Source organism: Hypomesus nipponensis, chromosome 17 (genome assembly GCF_054491055.1).
Source record: "Hypomesus nipponensis isolate SF chromosome 17, ASM5449105v1, whole genome shotgun sequence".
NCBI classification, from domain to species: Eukaryota; Metazoa; Chordata; class Actinopteri; order Osmeriformes; family Osmeridae; genus Hypomesus; species Hypomesus nipponensis.
Genome location: NC_140377.1, coordinates 21,701,748 through 21,720,429, shown reverse-complemented (window position 1 = coordinate 21,720,429; position 18,682 = coordinate 21,701,748). Strand labels below are relative to the sequence as shown.

The window sequence follows — 18,682 nt, the reverse complement described above, 5'->3', positions numbered from 1 at the left end:
CAAAACTCTATAAAGACAATTATTTAGAGACATGATGTAAATACAGCACTTGCCTGCTTTAATGTAACACTTACCGTCTGCTTAACTGTTAAACTCGTCATTACATGGATTTTACTACATGTGAATGTTAGGTATGTCATTGTTGTACTGCAGTAGTATAGGAAACGTATTATGCAATCATATTCCTTGTCTATACTGTTTATAACGCTTGTAAAACAGTACTATCAAAATATAGCGCGATGCTTAATAAATTGTTTTAATCCAGCCTACTTTGTAGACATTTAATGTTATGTATTATTAGATTATTACCGTAGACAAATTCTCAATTCAAACACGTCAGACTGAAATGGCGTGGGAAAACCATCTCTGGGATTTTGGCGTAGCCCATTGTGAGGCGCTTTGGTCTGTAGTCTTGAGTCCAGTGGGTTGATTTTGCAACCTTAAAGTTACTTAACATAGCCAAATTTCGTAGAAACATCTGAAAGAATCGTGTCCACGTGTGCCCATGATTCACAAGACCATTGTTTCGGTCAGGAACAGCGTTTTTCTCAGGCCAGCTGTCATACTTTGCGTCTATGAACATATATGCGTATTTACCATAGCGCATCAGTTATTACATACACAATAATTCCATCCAAACTCATTTGGGAGCAATTTATTGTGAACAGTAATATTGCCTAAAAGGCTGAAATTAGAGTACTATATAATTTACTACTAACATGGTAACCCCAAAAAGTATGCATCCCAATGTCGCGTTCATTGAGCACGAGGCTAAAACAGACACTTTATCAGGCCTTGACCTTGACCATCACGTGTTCATCCATCCATTTGTATTGCACAATGAATGTCTATTCGTGTATTTTTCCAAATGCATACCTGTTTATCTATGTAAAGTGACTATAGCGTCTCAAAATCATTAGGTATTATTAAAACTGAATACAACTTGAATAGGTTATTCTTCAGACTGTTTTGTCTGCCCCTACATGCCCCTACTATAGGTTTCGCTACAGTTCTTAAATGAGTAAAATATCCCCTCCGCACGTCACTCATTCAGATAAGCAGATTTACACACAATGATCTGTTTTATAGTCTTTTTTCAGGCGTGATTTACGTAAGTGTCCAGTTCAGAACAGTTTAATTGTTTGACAGTGAGCAGAGCTAGGCTTGCTCTGGCTGCGCACTGCACTTAACGCCGGTCTAGATTAGTCAGGGTGTAAAAGGTCCATCGTTATTCGAAGACTTTACATCATCACCTTCTTATCACAAACCATTTCTATCTGCTACGGTTTACTTGGGCCGGCACAAAGATCTTTTGTCAAATATTAGATTAGCCTGCGTAATATTCCTATGAGTTTTAGTGACAGTAGGCATATACATTGTAGCCTATTCGTAAACAAACCGGAAGCGCGTTAGAAAGCTATGCGGTATCTTGCTTAAAACTGGTCTCAAACTTACCCCTTACACGAGCTTTTCGGATCAGATACTCGCAGAAGGTGTATTAAAGTCGACAAATGGTAGTCAAGCAAAAGTTGAGCAACATTTTCCAACAACTTTTCCTTAACATCGTGCTGGCAGTTTGGACAATAGCCAAACTATGTGTTTATGTCGAAGTAGTCTACTAGTCTCTTCATTTTTAAATGGCTTTCGAAGGAGCTACATCGAGTCCATAAGCTTGAATCCTAAACACATACATAAGAGTTGTTGTCAAATCTGTTTTTTAAAACAGCCTGAAGCGTTTTTACATTTCTGTGGACACACACGGCCCTGTCTACCGACTACGATTCGCTTAGCGGATTGTTTTCAAGTCACCGTCAGAAACAGGCTATAGCAATGTAAATGTATTTAAATATAACAGTATGGAGAACTACAATGGTGAAATAAATATCCCGCTTAAAAAGATGCTTTTGAATCCAACTTGCTCACACCATGTGATCCTACAGGCTTGTGTTTGAAAGGAAGCTGAAATAATATGACCGTTGTTGTTTTCATATTACTTTTATTTAACGTTCTTACGTGGATAACATTATGTTTTGCCTGTACTGATCACTGTGTCGTTTTAAGAGTTTATTTAGTTACATTGCACTGCACTGTGACGTTTCCCTGAGAAGTGCATCGAGGGAGTTGTCCCCATTGAGGAGTGTGATAGAGGAGTGAAAGACCCTTTTGGCCATGGACAATGCCATGTTAAATACACGCAAATGAACATGTATTAATAGTTTTGTCCCAGTCTGAGGATTTCCATCTGTCCTGAAATTATTAGGGTTCCCAAATCAGTCCATTTGTATAACGTGTTCTGTCCAACATTTCCAGTAGGGTCTACTTAGGCCAACATAGACGAGGTTTGCACCTAACGTTGCTTGGCCATAAAGACAGAATGCCCTTCCTTTGCAGCACCAGTTAACATTGAACTTGACAAAAGCATCCTAACAAATGGCGCGTCTGCTGGTTGTTTACCCTGCGATTTAACAGCGGTCCATCTCCGCTTTCAGAAAGCGGAACAAAATTAGGCCGAACGCATGAAAAAAGTTTTCCACCAGCAATACAATAAAGCTGTAGTAGCCTACTTTTATTTGAAATTCCAGGAGTTGTATATGGAATTATATATTGTATCCTGACTAGGCTACATTAGCAAATAAACAAAACAAACCTAGGCCTATATGACATACTTGATATTGATTAAGATTTCTGAAGGCTTGTAACTTGTGAACGCGCAGATCTCAAGAGAGTTGAGAGAAAATTCGTTTTGGAACCAAATGTTTACATAGATTTTTAAGTGCAAACCAGTTTCAATCAAATAGTTTGGATGAAATAAAGGACAAATACATTTTATTCGAAACTGTATCAGATGAATTTCTAAATCTTTGACTAACACCGATACTTAACTGTAGTGGCCGCTACCACGTTTTAATATGTAAGACTGAATTACAAATCTCTTGTTTTAGACTATAACATTGTAAATCATTTGGACTGACTGTAATATGATTTATATATCAAATGTATTCCATGAAGGCAGCTTTTAGGCCTATAGGATGTAGTTAGACAATGTCATTGACTCTCTCAGTGTGTTTTTAAAAGTAATAAGTACAAGCAAGCTGTCCAGTCATGTGACAACTTCAATGTCAATACTACTCCAACTGGCTCGCGGGGTATTCCTCATTCCAAAAATCCGAGACTCGCCTCTCTCAAGTTCACGTCCAGCCTACTCCTCCTCCTCCCTCTTCTTTATCACCTCCCGTTGCAGACTCCCCCTCCCCCTAGTCTGCACTGTGGACAGTCTTTTGTTACGTGGTAGACTTTGCAGTTGAACTTGAGACATCTTGTAAACAATAAGTAGTCTGGCCCCTGTCTGGACGAAACTGGCCAAAGGACCCGAGGCGCACAACAGCCACTGGACGCAGGAAGAGGCGGAAATGACTGTAAACACTATAGTTGGGCCTCCAACATTGCCCATAGAAACCCGTGTTCAAGAGCTACAAGGGCTAGAATCGAGACTGCAGATACTCTGGGGTGGCATAACTGGGGGGGGGGGGATAAGGACACTGCAGACACTATAGAACTGATTTTACCAGCAACTCGAAAGGACAACCATCCGCAGTCTGGATATGAGTTAAACCTATAACGTACAAGACCTTTCTCTATTAATGATATTATATTGTGATATGATACTGTGAGGCTGTGATGCTGAAAACATCTTAAACATAGGCCTACGCTTCCTCCGAAGTTTATGTTAGGGTGTATTAGTCTTTTATTAACTATACACAGTTTTTGTTCACAAAGTATTTGCCTATTTGTTTAGCAGTAAACAATATATATGTTGGTTATGTTTTTTTAAACCACAAATGCACACATTTCATACATTGAACTTAGAAAATATTTCTACTCTGTTAAAAACGCATTTGGGCTAAATATCATATAGCCTACTCTCCGTTTCGAAAGATCTACTATCTCCACCGGCTACAAAAAAATGCAAACGCAATTAGACAATACACATTTTCCGTGTTCCTGAATATTGTTTTGACTTGTAAATATGTCTACAATTCATCTATTCTCAGTATTCTGTTGACCAGCCTATTTCGCATCAACAGTATTTTATGTTGGCCTACATTTTCAGTCCACTTCATGGTTGGCAACTCATGGGTTTTCTGTATATAGGCTATGCCCGTTATAAAGATGCCAACATAAAACAGTTCAATGAATTAATACTATTTGAGCCATGCTTTACCTACACGCAGGTAAACATACGGGCAATTATGAACGATGAAACACAAATAAATTAAATAGGAACAGGTAGGCCTGTATCGGCATATTGGGCATTCACAGACAATTTGCTATGCGTGACGTAAATATGGTCAGTTTTCAACGTTTGTTCATGCATTTTCAGGGGACCGGAGTGCAGCGGTAGGGGTGTTGATGTTGACAAACAGAAACACAAGTTAGAACTCTCTCACGCGCTAATGAGCACCAGCCCACCCGTGCGCAATGGCACCACATCATAGAATCCGTTCCGATTGAGAGGCTAAAGACCGCCTGCTCAAACCGACATCAACATAACTTTAAAACTAAGCAGTAAAATAACCAAATGTATTGGCATACAACACACAACTCATCTGTGAAATTTTACAGGGCACAACAATTACGTTGACCTTATAAATGTGAGTTGGTTTTGGAGGGATATGAGTCAATGGGCCGCATTGTGTTGATGCGCGACCTGTACTTTATCATTTTCCCCGTCATTTAAATAATTTACCTACTGACCTCCAGTCGTGGAATGTAGTTATTGCAACAGTTTAAACTTTTCTGGTTATCTTTGGTTATATATGAATATCAATTACAACGCGTGAACAAGCAGTTACACGCCTTTCGGGTCTGTAGTTTATACTAGTATAATATTTCTTGTACTGTAACAGTCTGTACTATTACAATAGTCTACGTGTATCCACAGTCAACCATCGAGCACGTTTGGTTACTTCTGAAAACAATCCCCATCCGTCACATCAACCTGCCTGTCTGCCTCAAACCCATTTCATGGTGTCCAGGAACATTAAAATCCGTAGGCCTACATCTGGATGTGTTGTGCGATCCTAATGAAAGGCGTGGATATTTTTAGCAGTCCCCCTTGCACGAGCCCGCTGGCATCACATGGATGTGGTCCAGATGTGCGGGGCAGCGCTCGAGCAGAGGTGTCTGCTACCTGAATCACCGGCATGTCAGAGGCCGAGGCCCAGTGACCTTGCTAGTATTTTCTGGACGCCATTCCCATATTTTCTGCGGCAAGCTGAATTTTTGTGTCATGACGTGGGTGGTTTATCAGCACTTCACGCCAGACAGGGTTTTGCCCTGGAGGCCAACGGATTGTGATGGACAAGTGCTGACGCCAGGTGCTGGGGTGTCTAAAAGTAAAAATATAAACCAGTAGGCCTACCAATGCCATTCGAGCATCAAACTATCAATGTTGCCATATATGCCAGGATTCCAATATGACCCCAACAATATACATGACGATCTTTCGGTCTTCCTTATTTGGCTGAGTTGCTATTTTACGCACTGGCCTCGAGGAAATCAGTCCTGTTGTTTTTATTTTGTGTTTTATGTGTATAGAAGTTGTCTCATTGAAAACAAATTAGAAACATCTAAAACGATTACCATACTGTTTCCTTCTTCTCCAAAACATGATTTTGTCCTCTCCCACTGTCAAACAAATCACGTTGCAACACTGTGAAAAACAAAGCCTTACACGCTCCAGCTTCTTTACATTCTGCGTCGTAGCCTTCCTTGTCTGTCTAAATGAAAGAATTATTCCTCGTCACTTCGTATGTATCCAAACAGGATAGTGCCACATGTATGCCAGGATATAGCTGTATTATTTGTGAACCTATCTTTGGATAAAAGACTGGACTAAAAAAATGTAAATGAGTGTTCCTACATAATTGCAAAGGGTCCAAGAACGAGGTCAATATTTTTGTGTTATTGACAATCGTTTATTCTGGTTCTATATATTTTTTGTAAAGGTAAAGTATCAAATTCAGTGATTAGCGGGTGGACATTTTACCATGGCATCTTTCCAGTCAAAATAAAACTATAGCATATACAGAATATCATAATTCCTAATGTATCACCTTTGGTAGTGAATTTGTGTATGTTTGTGTGTGTATGATTGGTTTTAAAGGGTGTTGTGTTACTAGGTATTTTTCTGTCATAATCAACAAAACTTGCAAATTGGTCTGTGACTTAGAACCTATATTTTCCTAATGACGTGGACTATCAAAAAATGTATGTTTTACATGCAGTGCATAATAGATTTTCAATAATTGGTCGCAGTGATTGTTGTGATATATTTCCGATAGTTTACAGTATAAGTGATTTGATGAAGAACGTCCCTAAATTAAAAGGATTTAGTCATATTTTCGGTCCACTGAGGCTGGTTTTCAAATGGAGTCTACCGAAGCTTGTTGAAGTAAGTAGTTTAAGTAGTTTATAAATGCTGGTTTATAAATGCATTTGAGCTTCTGGGCTGTGCAATAAATTGGGAGTATACAGTTGTGTTAAAATATAATTGGTCCATTTGATATGAATTCATATGCACTGTCAGAGAGGAAGAGGGCGCGTTTGATCCTCTTGCAGTTGGTTCTCTTTCGCCATCTTGTGTCGTTGTACGTGATGTGCAACAAAGTTAGGCGACACCAATGCTACAGGACAAAACAAAACAGGCAGCTGAACGGAAACTATCATTAATTTGAACTCAAAAGTGAAGAAAAAAAACCGTATTGAACAAATATTAAAACGTTGTATGATGTGAGAAGCATGTTGTCTCAGTTCTCAGGTGCAAATGCAGGCTTTGTTCTCTTCCGCGGTCACTCAAGGTCAAATTAGATCTGAGAGCGAGAGACTCTGATTAGAAGGCGGCCGGTGTTTTTTACAACCCCAAAACTCGTCTCCCCCAGTGACGACATTGGCCGCTCGTTTTACAGGAAGCCTCTTTATTGAATTGTTCTCGCGCTGATAGGCACTCGCGACACCAAGCGTGTGTTCGCCAACTTAATTGTCTGTCACACACAGTAGAGTCACTGAAATACACAACAGTAAAATACTTCACCCCTGTCAAGATCAAGATTGTCTGTCATCACATACAAAAGAGGGAAAGGAAGAAATACTACAGTTTTTTATGTGTCCTCTTCTGAAAATGTAAGGTCTTAGCAGACTATATACATTGGCCTACCTGTCTCTCCTAATGTTAAACTTTTTGAATAATTTGGTGTTGAATAATGTGATTTGGAATCGTGGCCTTCTGACACACAGAAGTGTGTCTTTTGTACCTAAAGATGAAATGGTTCATATTATTTGTTCAGTTGTAAAACATGGACACATTTCATGATGGCTCGAAGTGGATGAGACAACATCTGTCTTTATACTTTTGTCTGATTGGGTTTCAGTGACGCAATTCCATGTGAGAACAATGATAACCTATATTCAATATTCAAACCTGTACGAGCTAGCGGAGTCAACCTAACACTACCTTGATAAAACGGGTTCTGCCTTCAATGCACTAGTGTACTAATGATAACCCTGTGTACATGGGAAGCGACTGGGCTTGACTGGGCATAATTAACCAATCGGTATCTCAACCTCCAACTAGATATGACTGGTGGTTGGCTCAGAGAAGACCAATCATCGCCTCCTCTTCAGCCCTGAAGAGGCTTGGCTGTCAGATCATAAATGATGCATGGCGACACAGAACTGTGAAGGAACTCAGATAGACAAACATTTAAAAAATTTGCAGAAATCTTTGTTGAAATGTGCTGATATTAAAGATATGTAGGGATTAGAATGCTTAAGACATCATGTATTTTTTTTTACAGTTTCTCAAGCATCCATGTGCAGCTGCTCTCAGGTCAAACTATTTGTGACTGGGTAACCGCTGCAAATTCTAACATTTTATAAGAATGCCTGGATACATTAAGGGTCGTTGCAAATACCCATCTGAGCAAAAACTACCGAGAATTTCATTTTTTCTTGAAATGTGTATCCTCTTCTCGCAACTACGCTTTTAAAGCGAACTCAAATGAAGGGAAAACATGGATTCGTATCCCAAGCTATATGACACAACATTGCCATCTGCCGGCCGTGGAGTGGTATGGTACACGGTGGCAACCTTTCCCCCGTGTCTCTTGGGTTTCATTTGGCCTCAGCCCCATTTTACATGACATCACACTCAAATATTTGCAACAACACCGAAAAATACTTATAAAATATTTCATAATATTTAAGACAAAACATTTAAACACGTTTACACATGTGTATACGTTTCAAATGTATTTCCTGGATGCAGTGCATACCTTTCCTAACCTTATAATGTTACAGTCTGGATTTGGATTTCCCTATCTTTTACACGCGCATCTTAATAGTTTTTGCTCCAACTGGTTATTGATTTACTTTCAGTGGTTTCTTTATAGAATTGTAGATATGTCCATAAAAAATAAGGTAATTTTGCTTTTGCCAAGAAAAATAGTGGGCTTTTTCCGTTAGGCCTAAAACATTACCAAAACAGTAGGCCAATTATGACAACAACATTTTAAGGAAAAAATCCACACAAATGCTATTGTAAATCTATCTTGCATTTTTTGTAATTATTATTTTTCTAACACTATCCCAGAGCTGTTTGGAATGGTATAGACTATCTCAAATTCAATAGACTAACAAGAGGGACAAAACTTGTGGTACTGCGGTAAACTTTGAGCTGAAAAACCATGTTAACAAGACAATTAAACACAAATTAATGAAGGAGGCCTTCCATTGCTAGGATGGGTTTCTTTCGAACTTGACATAAACTTATTCTATGATATGCTTATGTTATTCGTACCAGACGTTAAATAGCAATCTGAATTGGGCAGATTGCTATTTAACGTCTAGTACGAATAACATGCTCCAATCCATAACCGTTGTAGAAGACCTACCCTTTAATGATCTTAAAGTCTTAAAATAAAGAGATGAATCATTCAGTGTTGACCCGATGTTAATATAAATGCCTTCCTTGATAAAAACAGCTTTTTAGAATTCAGACGATGTTATTTTAAATGATTTATTCTACTATTCAGATTCAAACTGTTATTATGCCTTTATGTTATCTTTTATTTCAGCAATAGGCTAGACTACTCGTGTTCAAGAGGCCATTTTAGAGCACATGTTCGGCCTCCTAAACTCAAGGTTAGACGTTAGCATTTTGCTGATTATTTGAAACTGCAATAACTGGGTTTAATTATCCTAATGCATTCACTTTTCATAAAAATGGTCATGCAAGCATGGACAGCCTGGTGGATTATAGTCACAAAAAAGCCTACCATTCTATCTTAAAGAGAGAAAATCTGCATAAGATCGATTCCATTACCTTCCAGACTAGCAGCCTAGTATTTAGAGCCTTTCTCAGTTGTAAAACTTTACAACAATCTGGGGGCTTCGTCGTCATGGATACAGTTATACGAGTTTGACCGATGATCGTCTCACCATTCGTAGGGGCCAGCAATTCTGTTTGTGATTATGAAAAAGGAATGCAGGGAATATGGAATATGTCATTACTCACACGCTTAAGTTAGGGGGTTAAAATCGTACTTTGCAGATAGAAAAGTAGCCTATTCTATCAAGACGGCTAGCACATGGGCATCATTCCAGACGAGTCCCCCTACTAATGCTTAATGGTTTTAGTGCGGCCCGCCAGACAAAAAGTAAACAGGCGCGTGAGACTGCTGCTGTCAACGTCAAAACTGCAGTGTCTGGAATACAAAATTAGGCCGTAGACCGGCCGGAACCCTTTTGGAATTACTCTGCCAAATGAAAATGAGAACAGCGTGTGGTTTTGGATACTGTTGCCTTTTATCCCCTTCCTCAAAGCATTTGTGCGCCAACATCCTCGAGATCTGGTAAGCTCTGGCGACTTTGTAACATCTAAGTTCGAATAGAAGTAGAGGGAACTTATTCTTTAAAAAAAAGGAAATGTCCGGTTTGTCAAATGACCTAGAAGGATAAGCCTTTTGGCAAACCTGGTTTTTCACAGTAATAAGGAAGTTAATGCGATAAAAAAAGGGTTTCATTTGATTGAAAAGTAGATACATTTAAGACAATACCAGCATTAAAATGTTCAATACATTGATTGAATACATTTCTGTTATGTACGCCTAGTTCTATTTGTATGAATGTAATTCTAGAAGAGTCTAGTAGGCCCAATAATCAGTAGCCTACTGTTTCAATAGAATAATTGACTTAAATATTTTCTCAGTTTTCCTAGGCTCTATCATGTTTACATTTACAAGGAGTGCATTGCACAAACACTAATTTCTTCCGTGTATCTAACCTGCTTGTCTCAAGTGTTGGGTCAATATAGAACTTTTAGATTGAGAGCAGAGTTTTTTTTATTGCCGATTGTGTTTTAAGGTGAAATCTAGTGAATATATGTAGCATATTTAAACAAACATTTCATACAGGATTTTGACAGAAATGCTACGTAACCGGCACCCGTCGTGGTCGGTACAAACTTCACACACAGAATCACTTCGGTTCTGTGTGTTCAACGTGGCAATAATATTCTAATATTGCAGCTTAATAGCGACATCTGGGGGCTGATATGGTTTTTGGTTGAATGACTTAAAAATATTTTCAGCAGTCACTATTTAAGCGAACATGACCTCCCGTTGCAACTTTTCTCAATCCCCTTATGTTTGTCCCCGAATTCATGCTGTGTTTGCACAGATAGCCCACAATATAATTTGCCCTGAGATTTCCCCACATCTGTTATCCCTGGGCAAGGCAAACACTTAGCACAGGCCCCATGCTTCTGAAATGACACTACTAACTGCTGGCAAAAGTATAGTAAAAAATGTAACATTTAAAAAGTTTAGTTGTTAAAGTAGTATAGGCCTAAGACCACCAACCCCCATTGTTCCTTACGTCGTTCAACTTGCTATACTGATACACAGTAACACCTTTTCAACCTGTCAAAAAATGTCTGACTGAAACCTCGATTCACTCCAACCACTGTGGGATAGTATAAGGCCTACTACGTTTTATTTTAACTTGAGCTTGTCCTAGATCAAATTTCAAGACATGGTTAATAATTGTCTTAACAAACCACACAAAACTACATCCACATTGTTAAAAAATAAAAATAAAACAAAGGCTATTATTTAGCAACGATTTAAAATAAACAGAATACTTTTTTCGTTCCTGAAAATAATGAGGTTCCGTAAAATGAAATTGCCTGTCTTTGAAGTTAACGTTTAGATCGTACGTTTTATTTTGTTTTGTTTTTGTCAGTTAGAGTCTTTGTCACAAAACAGAACGGTATTGTTATGGCATACATCATTATTATAAACATTGTAATAATTGTCATCATGAGACAACATTTCTTATACATGAGGCTACATTTTCAGGATACATTTATAGTTTGTAGTAAGTATAAAATGTAGGATACTTGAAAAATAGTTGAGAACACAATATTTACTTTTATGGTCATAATGATCTTTCCTGGTTATTCGCTAATATCCTCAGAAAGTTATATAAATGTATAGTTTGTGCTGCACAATAATATCTGTCATAGCAGAGATTAGGAAAATATGCTATCAAGCATTCTTTTAAAGTTATTATACAGCCGGTGTATTTGTGCGTAAAGAAGTGATGCCTGTGCGTAATAACAGCCGTACTGTTATATTTCAGTATAATTTAGCTTTTTAAAGTGACGTTATTGCATCTTATTTTGTACGATAAAGAGACAATGTGTCATCGAGAAGTAATTAATTGTGAAAAGTAATTGTTATGAAATAAGCTTCTGTTAATTCCACCGACATCAAAGGCTTGTATTTGTTCAACCTAATAGGCCTACGTTAAGAGTGAGGGTCTTAAATATTATGCACGCCTATGATTACGTGTAACATTTGGTGTGGATTTGAAATTGGAACGGGCTTCAATATATTGTTAGATTTAGGTTTGTCATCAAACTAAATTTGATTAATAATTCTTCAACTTGATGTCAATAACATTGTGAAACCATTGTAAGAGACGCACTGACGTCAAGATTTGCAATTAGTTGAAAATTACTTAAACGTGAGAGTAGATAGAAAATCTGCAATCTATTTAAGTAATCATTACACGTGAAGTTCTCATGTGGAGATTCGGGACATTTGGATTAAACCTGCAATACAAGGGGCGGAGCCTGTCCGTGAACCCCAGACGCCATTGGGTCCCAATCAGGAAGCTGCTCGCTGTAACCGTTTCTATTTGAGAAAACCAAATGAGAGCGCCCCTCTTGCCGTCGCTAAAACATGCCCTAGCAATGTCATACTCTGAGAGATCCGTTTTCACGGCTTCCTCGGTTAACTCTTTCATGGATTGCGGTCCGAATGAGCCCCCTACTGTGCCCCATCGGCACCAGAGCACCGCGCATTCTGATCTGGACATCAAAGTCCAGACTAACTGGGGTCCCACTCCTGTGCCTCTCACGGCCGTAAACGGAACCATGAGCCAGCACCAGCCGTCGCAGCCCCAGGACACAGCGAATCTGCCGCGACACCAGTTTAATCGTGGACTCGTGGACTGGAACGAACCACACTTCAGTCCAGTACGGGTCCAACTGGCCAGCGCGTGCCCATTCAGCGCGTCAAACAGAAAAGATGACTCCTCCTATGTGACTCTGGAATCGAATCCCCGGTCCAAACCCTCTCCGGACGTGTCCGCCTTCACGAGACTAATGACAGAAATGGGTTCCATGACGGGAAGTTCGGATCCAATTCAAGGCTATTTCCGTCCCGAGCACTCCTACTCTGGGATTAAAGTCCACGGGTACAGTAACGTAGGGGATCATCATGGCTTGTTAGACGAGGCCAGCAGCTCGCCGGGCGCTTACCACACATCAGGCTCGCGCCATCTGTACAACTTGAGCTTCCCCATGCAGCCATGTCCAGACTCTGAAAACACAAAGCGCGTTGACGAAGACTTGGCGCTGGGCAGCAGTGAGTTTCCGGCCCAGAGAAGCGAGAGCAACAGCAGTAGGAACAGTATCACCACGTTGACCAGCGGTCAGACTATGGAAGATGTAGTTGTAGGTTTACGACAGGACGAGACTATCTCAGACTTGCCCGAAGGCGGTGAAACCCCTAGACGGGGGATACAAGGTGGGTATGAAAGAGAGAACAGATAAGAGGGCGACCATGGCAATAGCCACAGGAAAACACGACCCCAGTCTTGGGAGACAAGGTGATTTGTTTACGAAGGCAGTTAAAAGGAAGAGGCAGGAGAGCACAAAGGGTGTCATTGCACAAAATTAATTTATTACACCGAACCACTCTCGCCAGGCTGAATGCACTCCATTTTACTATGCTCTTTTGAACATCAAAACAGCGGAAGGTTCCTTTGTAGGAAGAAAAAGCTAGTGTACCATTGGCTGTAGACCCAGGTTTATGCCAGGGTGTATAACTGACTGGCTTTCAGAATAAAATGTAAAGTTAATTATTGCGTGCATTTTACGCCAGTGCTTGCTAAATAAAAAATATAGTGTATTTCATAACAGTTCATACCTAGTTCTAAAGATAAATATTTTCGCAGTACTGACGTCATCCAGTGAACCAATATTGACGTACATTTCCTCAGGTTGTAGGCTAACATCGTTACGCACGAGATTTGATGCTCAAACAAATGAATAACCAACACTTTGAGGTAAATATTTAACTCAAAAAATCTAGCTTAGCCTATAACTTTTATTTTTTTTGAAACAATTACATTAATCCAGACCATAAAATGCAAATTTATCAAATGTGCTTTTGGACTGCATGCCTATTCTGAGTATTGAGTATAAACATTTCAATTAAGGCAAAATCATTGCAATGAATAAAGTGCAAACAAATATAGACTAGTTTTTTTCATGAGCCATAGGTGACTTTGTGCTTTGCCGTTTTGGCCAGACTTAACACATGTTTCAATTGGATTGACTATAGCCTGTTCAAGGTGCCATGGAAAAAAAGCTGCAGTTTCAAACGTTGAATCAGTAGTCTGACAAAGTTATCATAAAATCACCTATAAAGTTATTGTAATTCTTAAAAAACAAACAGGTAGCCTAGGTAAACGTAGCCTACACATCCCAAAGCATAATCAAAACATAGTCTATCAGGAAATACCTACACTCCTTACAAAACAAATACAACATACCCCCCTTGTTGTTTCGTATTCACAAAATCAAGCTCACATACATATACAGGGGGGGGGGGGGGGAGAAATAGGCGGAGGGAGATTGTTTCCCCTCTTATAGCCTACTAAAATAAATAGGCCAAAACAACCAGGTGATTCCCTCGAGCCAATTAGAACCGAGCATACTACGGATCCACCAAAAAAATAAATGCAGCTCCTATACCCTGTCCTATTTAGACATAAATTGTCTTCTCGTTTTGACAGAGGATGCCACATTTGAAAACGCAGCCAGTGGATGGCTGTCAGCTAAAGCGGGTAGGAAGAAGCGCTGTCCTTACACCAAATACCAAACACTCGAGCTGGAGAAAGAGTTTCTCTTCAACATGTATTTGACTCGAGAGCGCCGCCAAGAGATCAGCCGCAGCGTCAACCTCACCGACCGCCAAGTGAAAATCTGGTTCCAGAACCGACGCATGAAGATGAAGAAGATGACGAGGGAACACAGGACCAGGGATGCCGTCATGCATTTCCCCATCTGATGGATGTGTAGATATATCCCTCGCCATGTCTGTTGCCTTGTCAGACGCGATGCACAGAATATGCTTTGGACTGCGCGCTAAAAGCACGGGCTGATGATGCAACCTCAAGGCAAGTGTGGACTGTGGATTGACATGGAGATACTGGCCCTGTTCTCCAACGGATGGGCTGAATTCACGCCTTCTGTCTGTGTTCCAAATGTTTGCATGATGATATGGTGGCGCCTGACCATCGTACTTAATTTAATTTTCTCTCCTCCATTGTCTCACATAACATTTCATAGAAGCACTTTATTTATTCACTGTCAAAGCAACGGTCTTGTAGTTGTTTTTCGATGTGTAGTTGAATGATTGGTACGTTTCCTAACTGAACGAAGATTGTGTACATGTCGTGCGTAATGCAATAGAGAAATGTTTTTTAAGGACCCCCTATTGATCACGTGTTATTTATTTTGGATGCATGTTTGTAAGATTTTGACGTGTCTTAACTATCTGCAAACTGCGTTTAATAAGCACAAAACATTGTTTGTATAAAAGGCAGATTATAAACATGCACAAATGTCTTCTTTTTAAACATAAATTGGTCAAACTTAACGAAGACTGTCTACTATTTAAAGCAATGCATGATTGGTAACTTAATCCTTTTGTGTTTGTTTTCTAACATAGAATGTTGAATAAAGAGCTGAGATTTCTTTGACAGCGAGGGCGACATTATTATGAACTTTGTCACTAGAAGTAGATTGGGAGAAGATTATTCTGGAGGTTTGTGCGCTTTGGTTGCAGATAACAGGCCTGAGTAGATTTCTTTGAAATGTGAGACGACGAGACGCTTATCTCTTTCATTTCTCTAAAAGTTTCACATGGAAATGTTTTTGTTGTCCGTTTTTTTTGTTACTTTAGACATATTTTACTTTCCAAAGACACACAATATTTGATTATACCAATTCCAAAAAAACTAGCCTATAACCATGTCTGCCAACCTTAGGTAGCGTAAATGTAGACAGTGAACACCTTTTCCTCTATATTTGGCCACACATCATTGTATTCGTCATTGATAACAGTATAAGGCATGCAGTAGGCCTATTAGCATGCAGTCATGTTGAACTATCATTTATTAATATTTTCAAACGCTCTTGCTTACGGATAATGTCGACACACGGATACTTATTATTACAATTCCATAGGTGTTTCTTTTCTGCCACTATAGTTGGTATTTTGCTGGTTTTAGCTACATCTTTGCACCAGATTTCTCACCCAGTTTGAACAGACAAGTGTAGGCACGATTTAGCACTACCTTCCTACATTTGAATTCGGGAGTTCAAAAGCCAAGTTGCAGATGGCAGAGTTTCCGCAGACTTGCCCAGTGTCTGTGCCCCCTGCCAACACTGTCCACTGTATCCTCTCCAGCCCGGTATTATTATTCTTTTCCAGAAGAGATGAAGTCATACAACATCATGCAGTACTGTTATATATCTTATTGTATTGACTTTATTGACTGTACCTCACTTATATTCATGGTACACTGATGCGCCACTGTGAATGTATTTTGCTATCCTCTGCGCTTTCCGTGCATATCCAAACAATTTCATGCTAACTGTATTTGTTTCTGCCTATTACCTTCTTTAAAAATGTAGGTGTTGTATATGGAGAAAAGTAGTAACACATGCTTGAACTTCCCAGCGCTGAAAAAAATACAGCTGTTGGCCTTTTGTCTTCAGATAAGCCTTCCTCGTCTGTTGCTCCGGGGCAGCCATGTTATAAACGCACCATTTTAAGTGTCACTGCGCTGTCTAGACCCTCCCAGTTTTATCAGGGGCAATTGACAGCCCGTTTATTGTGGCCTCAGGAAGTCAAATTACGGATGTGTCCACGGGATTATATTACTGTATACTCGTTGTATAATAGCTATAGTATTGCCTGTTATAAGGAATGACAAAGAAGTCTGTATAAACTGTAGGCGTTTTGCCAACATGTTAAAGGTTCATCGTGCATTTCAGTTGAAATATCCAGTGTGAATGCTTTTCACTCTAAATGTGGAATTGTGGCTTTTTTTCTCCTATTCACAGCTTGAAGAAGGCCGGCCAGGATACTGTAATGCAGTGTGTGAGAAACTAATGTCGGCCTCAACCAGTCTCTACACCCGAAGCTGATCTGTGATTTAGGTAGTTTCAAGTTGTTGGGCTGGACGCTTGATATCACAGGAACCTGAAACTGCCTGAATTACTCCAGCGTAATGCGTCAACGCCCTGCGCATAATGACCACGAAAAAAGGAAAACGAATCCTATAACCACATTCTCTATTGAGAGACTTATACGGCGTTTCAGTTTGAGCCTCACAATTATAAAAGGCTATTCTATAGAAAATAACCTCCTGTAGTTTTTTTCTCTCCACTATTTCACTTTCACTGTCAACGTGTATTGTGTAGTGGGGGAACTGGCCATTTAGGCCTCCCCAATCGCCCGTACACACTTGGGTGTGATGAACGTTCCTTTACGATCATCAGTTCATTTTCAAACATAATATGTTTTATGAAGTACAGCACGCCCAGAAGCTGTAAATCTGCTCCATCTAAAACACAGCAACGCAAATCTCTCTCCTTTTCTCACACACACACGCACACACACACACACGCACACACACAATCACACATGCTCTGCCCAACTCATATTGGCGTTTTTTTTTAACTCTGCGTCAAGGGAAGGAGGCCTCCATATGATTTGCTAGACATTTAATAGCACATTAACATTTACCATCTTCAATACGTTCACAGCTAGCTAGCTTTTGTCAGATTGCACTACGGTAGGCTATTACACATTATTCTTTTGCTGTACATATTTTGACTCAATAAAAGATAACAAAACAAACTAAAGGCGATATAGTGCAGACAATGTGTTTATTTGGTTCACAAATGTAACTTTAATTGAACAGTTTCTCATTGTTAATACTTTTTCCTTCGCATGTTTCATTGTTCAGGAATGCCAGACGGGCTGTTATGATGAAACAGATTAAATTATACCATGTTTGTATCTATTACTCTATCGATATGACAGAATTTTGGAATATACTTCAAGATGGGTGAGGCGCCCCAGTCATGGGAAATCCATCAGAAATGTAAAATGTCTCTCTCGTGCGCCCTCTCGCTCTCTCTCTCGCTCCCTCTGTGGGTGTGTGTGTGTAAGAGAAAAATCATCTTGAAATGTAAAACTTGATCAACAACAGTGATATCATTGGAAACACATGGTTCAACATTCCATTTGCAGAGCTGTGATGTAGATGGTGTGCGAGTATCCACATCACAACCTTCACATGCCAGGCTACGATACAACACACTAACGATTTTCAAAACATCATTGGTCAAAATTTCACTTAGAAAGCTTTCAGACGATAGTCAGAACAGTTTGGGCATCCAACCAAAATGGTCAACTTCTCATAAATATATAAGTTACATTCCCCATAAAATGATATGTATTTAGGATTGCGAAGTTGATCTTTTGTGCTATGATATGATAAGAAACAGTTGGTTGAAGGTATCATAACGTATAGATTTAATGGAAAATAGTCAAATATACAATTAAGATCAAAATAATAAGTCAAGAGAACATCAGCAGCGTTCAACGATCACAAATTTGCAGTATTCTTAAGTCATACCATTGCCACCATTGTTTTGTAACACAAATATTGCATTTTCATGCAGGCATATCATTTGGCAACATCAGAGGTCATTTTTGATTGGCCTTATACATTTGTAAATAAATGGGTTAGCAAACATTAGACCAAATTGCAAAACTGTGCGAACAATTATATTCCATATCAACACACACACACACACACACACACACACACACACACACACACACACACACACACACACACACACACACACACACACACTCACACACAGTTTTCTCTGATAATAAATTGACTCTAGCTCTAAAATACACCATAATTCGCAACAATGCAGAACTTATAATGGATAGCAGGG

The 18,682-nt window shown here is 39.4% G+C and overlaps 1 protein-coding gene across 2 annotated transcripts; it reads left to right on the top strand.

The window, feature by feature from the left end:
* The first annotated feature begins 11,545 nt into the window (after window positions 1-11,545).
* On the top strand, window positions 11,546-15,570 carry hoxb10a (homeobox B10a). Of its 2 annotated transcripts, XM_084678145.1 has the most exons (3): window positions 11,546-13,154; window positions 13,630-13,695; window positions 14,428-14,527. In XM_084678145.1, the coding sequence occupies exons 1-2, from the start codon at window positions 12,275-12,277 to the stop codon at window positions 13,680-13,682; spliced, it is 933 nt and encodes a 310-aa protein (XP_084534271.1). In that variant the 5' UTR covers window positions 11,546-12,274; the 3' UTR covers window positions 13,683-13,695; window positions 14,428-14,527. The 2 variants fall into 2 exon arrangements, with proteins under 2 accessions (XP_084534271.1, XP_084534270.1); XM_084678144.1 differs by lacking the exon at window positions 13,630-13,695 and having other exon boundaries at window positions 11,765-13,154; window positions 14,428-15,570.
* The last annotated feature ends 3,112 nt before the right edge of the window (window positions 15,571-18,682 follow it).